The sequence below is a fragment of the Scylla paramamosain genome, chromosome 3, assembly GCF_035594125.1.
Source record: "Scylla paramamosain isolate STU-SP2022 chromosome 3, ASM3559412v1, whole genome shotgun sequence".
NCBI classification, from domain to species: Eukaryota; Metazoa; Arthropoda; class Malacostraca; order Decapoda; family Portunidae; genus Scylla; species Scylla paramamosain.
In genome coordinates, this window is record NC_087153.1 from 22,388,763 (window position 1) to 22,399,347 (window position 10,585).

Here is a 10,585-nt window from a genome sequence, read left to right on the forward strand (position 1 = left end):
TTGCGTGAATTTTGACGTTTACCTAACAAAATTAAAAATACTCAAAACACACATTTCTGCTGATGTTATTCTGTTTCTCCATTAAGGTTTTTTTTTACATGCGCTTTCTGCGTTTCTGGATATAAGCTCAAAAACACTCAAAAGACACTTTTTTCATCATATTGTTTTTTGTATTCCAATATACGGTGTTTTTCATGCTTTTTAGTGTTTTCGTGCCTAACACGCTCAAAAACACTCAAAAGACACGTTTCTTGTTTTCCCATATAGAGTGGTTTCCATGCATTTTTGTGTTTTGGGACCTAACAATAAAAAATAAAAAAAAACACTTTTGGCAGTTCTTCATTTTCTTTATATAGAGTGATATTCACGTGTTTTAGACTTTTTGGTATGTAAGAAGGTCAAAAGCACTCGTAATACATGTTTCTCGTAATGTCCTTTCGTTTCCCCATATAGAATACTTTGCATACATTTTGGCGTTTTAGTACCTAACAATGTAAAAAAATAAAAAGCCAAAAAAAAAAGTCGCTTTTGGTAATGTTCTGTTTTTTTTCCCTATAATACACGTTTTTGGTAACGTTCTTCTATTTTTCAAATCACTTGCTTTGCATGCATTTTGGCATTTTGGTATCTAAGAATGTGAAAATTCTCAAAATACACGTTTTGTTTAATGAGTGTTTTTGAGATTAGCTATAAAAACACTAAAACGAATGAAAAACACTCTATATGGAGAAAAGAACAAAATTAAACAATAATTTTTTTTTTTCTCCATATAGTGTTTTTCACTCGTTTTAGTTTCCATGCTTTTTAACGTTTTGGTGCCTAACACGTTCAAAACCCTCAAACGACACATTTCTGGTCATCTCATTTTGTTTCCTAATATGGAATGTTTTGCATGCATTTTCGCGTTTTGGTACTAACAAAGTGAAAACACTCAAAATAAACGTTTTTAGTAATGTTGTTCTGTTTCTCCATTTAGAATGTTATTCACGCATTCACGCATTCACGAGTTTTGTTACCAAACAATCTTAAAAACATTTGTGATACGCGTTTCCCATAATGTCCTTTCCTTTTACGTATATATGTATATATATATATATATATATATATATATATATATATATATATATATATATATATATATATATATATATATATATATATATATATATATATATATATATATATATATATATATATATATATATATATATATATATATATATATATATATATATATATATATATATATATATATATATATATATATATATATATATATATATATATATATATATATATATATATATATATATATATATATATATATATATATATATATATATATATATATGCTGCTTTGCATACATTTTGACGTTTTGGTACCTAACAATGTAAAAAGCACTCAAAACGGACTTTTTTGGCAATGTTGTTCTGTTGTTGCATGTCTCCCTTCACAGCATCCATAAACCTTCTCTTTGGTCTCCCTCTCCTCCTCCTGCCAGGTAGGTCTATGTCCAGCATCCTTCTCCCCACATACCCCTCGTCACTCCTCCAGACATGTCCAAACCACCTCAGCCTAGCCTCCCTTGCTTTGTCCCCAAACCGACTTATGTGTGTTGTTCCTCTGATGTAATCATTTCTGATTTTTATCCATCCTCGTCACTCCAAGAGCAAATCGCAACATCTTCAATTCCGCTAATTCCAACTCCGCTTCCTGCTTTTTCGTTAGTGGTACTGTTTCCATACCGTACAGCATGGCCGGTCTCACTACTGTTGTTCTTGTGGAAACCTTTCTGTCACATGTCACTGCTGCCGTCCTCCTCCACCCATTCCATCCCGCTTGCACTTTCTTCTTTACCTCCCTACCACAGTCTCCATTACTTTGTACCGTGGGCCCCAAATATCTAAATTCGTCTACCTTTGTCATTTGCACACCTTGTAGCCTTATTGTCTCCCCATCACCTCCGTTGAGACACATGTACTCAGTCTTCGTCCTGCTCACTTTCAATCCCCTTCTCTCCAGTGCATATCTCCACCTATCTAACTCTGTCTTCACTTCTTCCCGGTTTTCACGACAGATCACTACGTCGTCTGCGAACATCATAGTTCGTGGGGATTCCTGTCTGACCTTAGGCTTTTGATGCTTTTTAGCGTATTGGTGCCTAATATGCTCATAAGTACTCAAAAGGAAGGCTACTGGAATTTTTTTTTTTTTTTTTTTTTTCATTTAGGTTAATTTTTTTGCATTTGAGTTATATCACATAACAATATGAAACAATCTCAAAGTACACGTTTTTGGTAATGTTTCTTTTCTCCATATAGAGTGCTATTTATACGTTTTAGCGTTTCGGTTCCTATGAAGCTCAAAAACACTCATAATACATGTTTCTTGTAATGTTTGTTCGTTTCCCATTCAGGGTACTTTGCATGCATTTGACGTTTTTTGTACTTACAAAGCTCAAAAACACTAAATAGCTAAAAAATACTCACTAGACATGTTTTTTTGTTTTATCTATTTATTTATTTTTTTTTTAATATTGTTTTCTTTTTCCATATATGGTACTTTTGATGCTTTTTAGCGTTTCGGTATCTAACACGTTGTTGGTACAATAATAATACATGTTTGTTTGTTTTTGGTAATGTTACTGTATTTTCTCCGTAAAGAGTGTTTTACATCAGTTTTAGCGTTTGGTAAGTGATAAATTGAAAAATACTGAAAAGACTTTCTTCGTAATGTTTTCTATTCCTATATGCGGCGATTTCCATGGTTTTAAGGTTTCGTCGTCTACCACGATGTAAAACACTCAAAAGACACGTTTCTGGTAATGTCGTTTCCTTTAACCCATGTAGAAGCCTTTCCATGCATTTTGGTGTTTTGATATACAAAAATATGAATAACATTCAAAATGCACGTTCTTTTTAAATGTTTTGTGTCTCGATATAAAAAATACCACGAGAAACGAGTATTATTCTTATTCTTAAGTGCCAAAACGTTAATACTGATAAATATCACTTCAGATTGAGAAACAAAACAACATTAACAAAAAAGTGTATTTTGTGTTTTTTTTTTCACATTATTAGGTATCAAACACCAAAATGCATGCAAAGTGAGTGTATGAGCTTTTTACAGAGTAGTAGGCATCAAAACGCTAAAAACTTGGAAATCCCTGTAAATGGGAATACAAAACAACATTATGAAAAAGTATCTTTTGAGTGTTTTTGAACTTATTTCTTACGCAAGCAAAATACCCTTTATGAAGAAAATAACTTTATGAAGAAAATAAATTACTAAAAGCTACTTACGTACAAAAACGCTAAAACGCAAGCAAAACACCCTTTACGGAGAAACAATTACCAAAAAACAAGCATTTTGAGTGTTTCTGAGCATGTTAGTTACTAAAACTTGAAAACTATATATGAAGAATCAGAACAACATTACCAAAAACTAGTGTTTTGAGTGCATTTCACATTGTTAGATAACAAAACGCCATAATGCATGCCAATAACCTTATATAGGGTAAAGAAACGATGCTTCCAAAAGACTTCTCTCTTGAGTGTTTATGAACGTGATAGGCACCAAAACATTAAAACGGATGGAAAGCATCCTACTTGAGAAAACGAAACAGCGTTTTTGAGCTATTTACGTACAAAAAAAAATGCATGTAAAACACCCTTAATAGAAGAAACAATATTATAATCAAAAAACAAGATTTCGAGCGTTTTTGGGCTTCTTACATAGAAAGATGCTATGAGGAAACGAAAAGACACTAGTCGAAACATGTATTATGAATGTTTTTGAGCTTCTTAGGTACCAAAACGATAAAGCGCATGAATAGCATTATATATGGAGAAACAGAATAACATTACGAAAAACGTGTATTTTGACTTTTTTTTTTTTTACATAGATACCGAAACACAAAAAATTCATGCAAATTTTCCTATATGGGAACAAGAAACGACATTACCAGAAACGTGTTTTTTACAGTGTTTTGAGCGTGTTGGCACCACAACGCTTAAAAGCATGCAAATCACTCTATATGGAAATAGAAAACAAAAAAAACTTTTCAATTTTTTTTTGAGTTGTTTGCGTACTAAAACGCTAAAATGCATGCAAAACACCTTTTAACAGAAAAACATTACAGAAAAAAAGTATTTTGAGTATTTCGGATCTTGGTAGATAGAAAAACGCCATAATGCATGGAAAGTACCCTGTATGGAGAAACGAAAAGACATTACGAGAAATATGAATTAAAAGTGTTTTGAGCTTATTACCTTTGAAAACGCTAAAACGCATGAATAATTCTCTATATGGAGAAACAGAATATTCTCAAAAAAACGTGTATTTCAAGTGTTTTTCACATTATTAGGTACCAAACCGACAAAATGCATCTAAAGCCCTTGTATGGGAAAACGAAGCGACATTAAAAGAAACGTGTCTTAGGCACAAAACGCTAAAAAGCATGGAATTTACTGTATATGACAATACAAAACAAAAATACAAAAAAAAGTGGCTTTTCAGTCTTTCTGAACTTCTTAAGTACCAAAACGCTAAAAAGGCATACAAAACACACTTTATGGAGAAACATTATCATTAAAAAAAAGTTTTTTTGTGTTTATTACGTAGAAAAACGTCAAAATACATGCAAAGTACCCTACATGGCGAAACGAAAAGACGTTTCGAGAAACGTGTATTTCTCGTATGAGTGTTTTTAGGTTTCTTAGGTAACAAAACACTAAAAGCCATGAATAGCACCCTATACTGAAAAACATAAGAACATTACCAGAAACGTGTATTTTTAGTGTATTTCATATTGTTTGGTAACAAAACGTCAAAAAAGTATGCAAAGCATCCTCAATAAGCAAAGTAAACTAGATTTCAAGAATCGTGTCTTGAGTGTTTATGAAGAAAAAACACCCTATATGGGAAAAAAATACAAAAAAAAAATGACTAGTGTTTTCAAATACTTACATACGAAAACGCTAAAACCCATATAAAACACCCTATATGGAGTAACGCAATAACATAAGCAAAAAAAAACAGTATTGTGAATGTTTTCAGCTTGTTACGTACAAAAACTTAAAGAAAAAACTATGTATATAAAACTTCCTATATGAGGAAACGAAAAGATTTTACGAGAAACGTGTATTTTCAGCGTTTTTGAGGTTCTTATGTATTAAAACATGAATAATGCATGAATAGCTAGCACTCTATAAAAAAAAAATACTAAAATTTAAGCGTATTTCACATTGTTAGATATAAAAATGCCGAAAATGTGTGCAAAGCATCATATATAGGTAAAGAAACGAGATTTCCAAAAAACTGGAAAATCTTTTGAGTGTTTATGAGTGTTCAGCACCAAAACGAAAAAGAGCATGAAAACACCCTATATGAAAAAAAAGAGGAAGATTCTGTTGAGTGTTTTTGAACGTCTTTTGTACCAAAGAAGCTAAAACGCATATAAAACACCCTTTATGGAAAAACAGAATAACTTGACAAAAAAAAAAAATATTTTGAGTGTTTTGAGATTCTTACGTAGAAAAACGCCAAAATCCATAGAAAGTACCCTTTATGGGGCAATGAAAACACATTCCGAGAAACGTGTATTAAGATTGTTTTAGAGCATCTTAGGTACCAAAAGGCTAAAACGCATAAATAACACTCTATAAGTAAAAACAGAACGGCATGACCAAAATGTGTATTTTTTGTATTTTTCATATTTTTAGGTACCAAAACGCAAAAATGCATGCAAAGTCTCCTATGTGGTTAAACAATACGGCATTACCAGAAACATGTCTTTTGATTGTTTTTGAGCCTGTTACGCAGCAAAACGATATATGGGAATACAAGATAACATTACGAAAAACGTGTATTTTCAGTGCTGTTGAACTTCATACATAACAAATCGATTTATCGCATGCAAAACACACTTTATGCAAAAAAAGAATAACATTACCAAAAACAACTATTTTCGAGTGTTTTTGAGGATGTTACGTAGAAAAACGGCAAAAGCATGTAAATTATTCTGTAGCGGGACACAAGTCACCGCTCCTAGCACTCCGTTTTCTGTTATATTTTCACCCTTCCGTTTTCACTCTCTCTACTGCACAGACTTTTGTCTTTCATCTCTTCTGTCCTCACTTTATACATTTTCTTACTTGTACACATTCTGTGCACGCTCATTCTGTGCTTACACATCTTCTCAATACATCATATTACTCCTTTCTTCACACAGACATACACACACACATACACTCTCTTTTTCCATAATTTTGTATATATATCATTTATTGTGTTAAGTAATTTTTGTATATATTGTTCATATTTTTGCTGAATAAACAGAGAATACCCAGGCTAAATTTCCTTTGCCAGAGCTACACTGTTATGACACTGGAAATTGTTACCCTTCAAGGACTAAACACTGCTATGACCAAGAGTCATAGTTGGGAGCCTACACTTCTCGCTTGAGCAACTTCCGGGCGGCCAAGTAGCACCTCACCTTCGCTACAATTGGTGACCCCGTTGTTTTTTTTTTCCGGAGTGAGCAGCCAAGTCCACCCTGCTGCTATCCTCCAACCACTTGGCCAAGGCGACGCGATCGGCTACGGGCGAATCTTCCGGCAGCTGCCCCTTCGCCGGTGTCGCCGCCTCCACCAGCAGACCCCGGCCCCCGCCCCGACGCTGCCCGGCCGCCGCCTCGACGCTGCCCGGCCGCCACCCCGCTGGCCGCCGCCCCCAGCCGCCCGTACGCCGCCCCCCGCCGCCCGGCCGCCCTCACGGCGCCTCACCCCCCGCGGCACTCTCCAGCTGGCCCTCGCCACTGGCCAGCAGTCTCTCCCAGTCGCGGACGCTCCTCCACGTAACTTCTGCCGGCCCCTCCAGTTTCCTGCTGTTACCTGGAGCCCTCCCACTGGCCTCGTCCCGCCTCCATCTACAGCTCTTCATTGGGGATTACCTACGGTCCATCGCCCAGGATTAACACTGTCATCCGTGGGTTACTTACAGTGCGGTGCCAAGGATAACGTACAGTTCGTTCAGTGGTGAGTGAAGTGACATTGCCCCAATTCGGCATCTCTCACCGCTGTGGCACCCGGTCACACCGGCGCCTCACGCCTTCACTCCTCACCGCTGTGGCTCCCGGACTTTCCGGCGCCTGTAGTGTACTTTACACAGTCACGTGGTGGTCCACTCAGCACAATGCCTGATGACGTCGACTCCGTAGCCTTCAGTGCTCCTCCGTTCATCAACCAGGACCCTTCCACGTGGTTCTCCATCCTGGAATGTAACTTCAAGGCTTCCAAGATAACAGTAAGTCTAACCAAGTTCGTGAAGGCCTCTACAGTACTACCAGCTGACGTTCTTTCACAAGTTGCTGATGTCGTCAGTGCTGCCAGCACTTCTGCTTCGCCCTATGAAGACCTCAAAGCTGCTGTTCTGCAATGCCTACAATCTACAGTGTCGAGGCGCCTCCAGGAGCTTCTGTCAAAAGAAGAACTTGGTGGTGAAAAGCCCACAGACCTTCTTCGCCGCATGAAGAAGCTGCTTGGCGACAAGTACACCTCCTTCGACAAGGAACTCTTCTTACAGCTGTTCTACCAACGCCTGCCTCCTGACACTCAACGCTGCCTCTTCACTGTCAAGAACAAGCTCTCAGTAGACGAGCTTGCCACTCTCGCCGAAGAATTCATGGCTACCCTTCCACAAGGTCAACCAGCTGCAGTAGCCTCCATCTCAACAGAAGACAGTACCAAGCAACTTGTTGAGCTCGTCTCCCAGCTTAGACTTGAAGTGAGAGATTTTCGGAGAGAGGTCAGAGAACGCTCATACTCACGTTCGCGTTCTTCCACCAGACACCACTTCCGGCGCCGCCAGCGTTCAAACAGTAAGACGCCGGAGACTTCTAGTTTCTGCTACTACCATAAAGAGTTCGGGAAAGACGCAAGAAATTGTAAGGCTCCCTGTACCTTCGCCAAGTCTTTAAACCCCAACAGCGAGCACTAGCGGCGCATAGTGTTCGCGACACCTCGTCTGCGCTACTGAAGTTGTATGACCCTCTCTCCCGGACCAAGTTCCTCATCGACTCTGGTGCAGACGTCAGTATCCTCCCTGCCCCTGGTGTACACCGGACGTTGCATCCCCTCCTTCACCTTCACGCCGCCAATGGTACGGAGATTCCTGTGTACACGCGACGCACCTTGCAACTTCACCTGAACCTCCGCCGTACCTTCGAGTGGACGTTCTACGTAGCAGCTGTCACGCAACCAATTCTAGGTGCTGACTTCCTCCGACACTTCGGTCTCCTAGTGGACATCAAGGGTCGGAAGCTGCTCGATCCTCTCACCTCAGTCACAACAAAGAGACAGGTCACTCATGGTGATAGCACACAGATCTCCCTCGTCAAGCCAGACCACCAGTTCTCCTCCCTGCTGAAGTCCTTCCCTACGCTGACGCAGCCGTACTCAGCCAGCAAGCCGGTCACACACCACGTCTCGCACCACATCGAGACCAAGGGACCTCCTACCCACGCCAAGGCCTAGCTCCAGAGCGCGCCAGACAAGCCAAGGCAGAGTTCGAGTCCCTCATTCAGCAAGGCATCATACGGCCCAGCTCCAGCAACTGGTCTTCCGCTCTCCACATCGTGCCTAAGAAAAATGGCGAACTACGACTATGTGGAGACTACCGCGCTCTCAACTCGCGCACCGTCGAGGACAGGTACCCAGTGCCTAACATCCAGGAGTTCTCTTCTCAGCTCTCCGGATGCACCTACTTCTCGAGGATCGACCTTGTGAAAGCTTTTCACCACATCCCCGTCCATCCAGCGGACATTCCGAAGACTGCTCTCATCACACCCTTCGGATTGTTCGAGTACGTCAGGATGCCCTTTGGTTTGAGGAATGCCGCTCAAACCTTCCAACGCTTCATTGACGAAGTCCTTCGAGGTCTCCCCTTCTGCTTCGCGTACATCGACGACCTCCTCATCGCCAGTCCTGACGCAGAGACGCACCAACAGCACCTCCAGCAAGTACTCACCCGTTTGCAAGACTACGGGGTGCAAGTCAACGTCGACAAGTCTGTGTTTGGGGTCCCCTCCATCACCTTCCTTGGCCACACTGTCTCCTTGGAAGGCATCACTCCACTGCAAGAAAAGTGCGAGTCCATCCAGAACTTCCCCAAGCCTACAACACAGCGCCAACTCAAGCAATTCCTGGGGATGCTGAACTACTACAACTGCTTCATCCCCAGCTTCTCACTACTTCTTCAGCTGCTCTACGCGATGATCAAGCCTTGCAAGAAAGGACAGTCCATCTCCTTAGTCTGGACTCCAGCCACTGAGGAAGCTTTCACAGCAGCAAAACAAGCTCTCAGCTCCGTCTCACCTCTCAGCTTCCCTGCCCCAGATGGCATCATCTCTATCGCCACAGACGCTTCTGACATCGGCATCGGAGCAGTTCTACAGCAGTATGTCGACGGAGGTTGGAAACCGCTCTCTTTCTTCTCAAAGAAACTTAACAAGGCGGAATCCAAGTACAGTACTTACGACAGGGAACTTCTCGCCGTCTACAAGGCCATCAAGCGTTTCCGGTACTTCGTGGAAGGTCGCAACTTCCATGTATACACCGACCACAAGCCACTCACTTCGAAGTCCCTGCACATCAAGACCTCCTGTTCACCGCGACAACTGCGTCACATCGACTTCATCTCGCAGTTCACCACGGATTTGCGCTACGTCAAAGGTGAACACAACGCCCCAGCTGATGCTCTCTCGCGCAACATCTCTGTTGTGTCATCTTCTCCCATCGACTACACTGCCATCGCTGCTGACCAGGCCAACGATGAAGAGCTGGGGCAACTCCAAGACAACCCAGCACTACAGATGAAGAAGATACAACTCCCAGGAACCACAGTGCACGTTTACGCTGACACTTCCACCGATTCCTGTCGGCCCTACCTGCCGAAGACCCACCGGTATCGTGTTTTTCGTCAGCTGCACGACCTCTCCCACCCTGGCATCCGAGCATCTCAGCAGATGATGACCTCACGCTTCATCTGGTCTGGCATCAACAAAGACGTCAGGCTGTGGACCCGCACATGTGTCAAGTGCCAAGCCTCCAAGGTGTGGCGACACACACGCTCTCCTGCGGCCGCCTTCACTCCAGTCTCTTCACGGTTCGACCACGTGCATGTCGACCTCGTTGGACCACTACCCTACTCTGACGGTTACCGGTACCTTCTCACCTGCGTCGACCGCTTCACACGCTGGCCGGAAGCTGCACCTTTGGCTGACATCACAACGGACTCCGTCGCACGTGCCTTCATCACTACTTGGATCTCCAGGTTCGGTGTCCCTCTCAGCCTCACTTCTGACCGTGGCAGCCAGTTCGAGTCCAGTATGTGGTACAAGGTGATGTCACTACTAGGCATCATCGTGTTAGGCACGAAAACTCTAAAAAGTATGAAAAAGACTCTATATAGCGAAACAAAACTTTATAAAAAAAAAAAAAAAAAAAACGTGTCTTTTAAGTGTTTTTGAGTTACTTACGTATCAGAACGTTAAAACGCATTCAAAACACCTTCATGGGGAAACAA

General features: G+C 41.1%; 1 protein-coding gene across 1 annotated transcript; it reads right to left on the bottom strand.

The window, feature by feature from the left end:
* Window positions 1-1,633: 1,633 nt before the first annotated feature.
* Window positions 1,634-2,104, bottom strand: LOC135096458 (uncharacterized). Its single transcript, XM_063997963.1, has one exon. The coding sequence runs from the start codon at window positions 2,102-2,104 to the stop codon at window positions 1,634-1,636; it is 471 nt and encodes a 156-aa protein (XP_063854033.1).
* Between the last annotated feature and the right edge of the window lie 8,481 nt (window positions 2,105-10,585).

What these genes read in the sequence shown, in the direction of transcription:
- LOC135096458 (XM_063997963.1), bottom strand. Translation starts at nt 2,104, where the DNA reads ATGATGTTCGCAGACGACGTAGTGATCTGTCGTGAAAACCGGGAAGAA.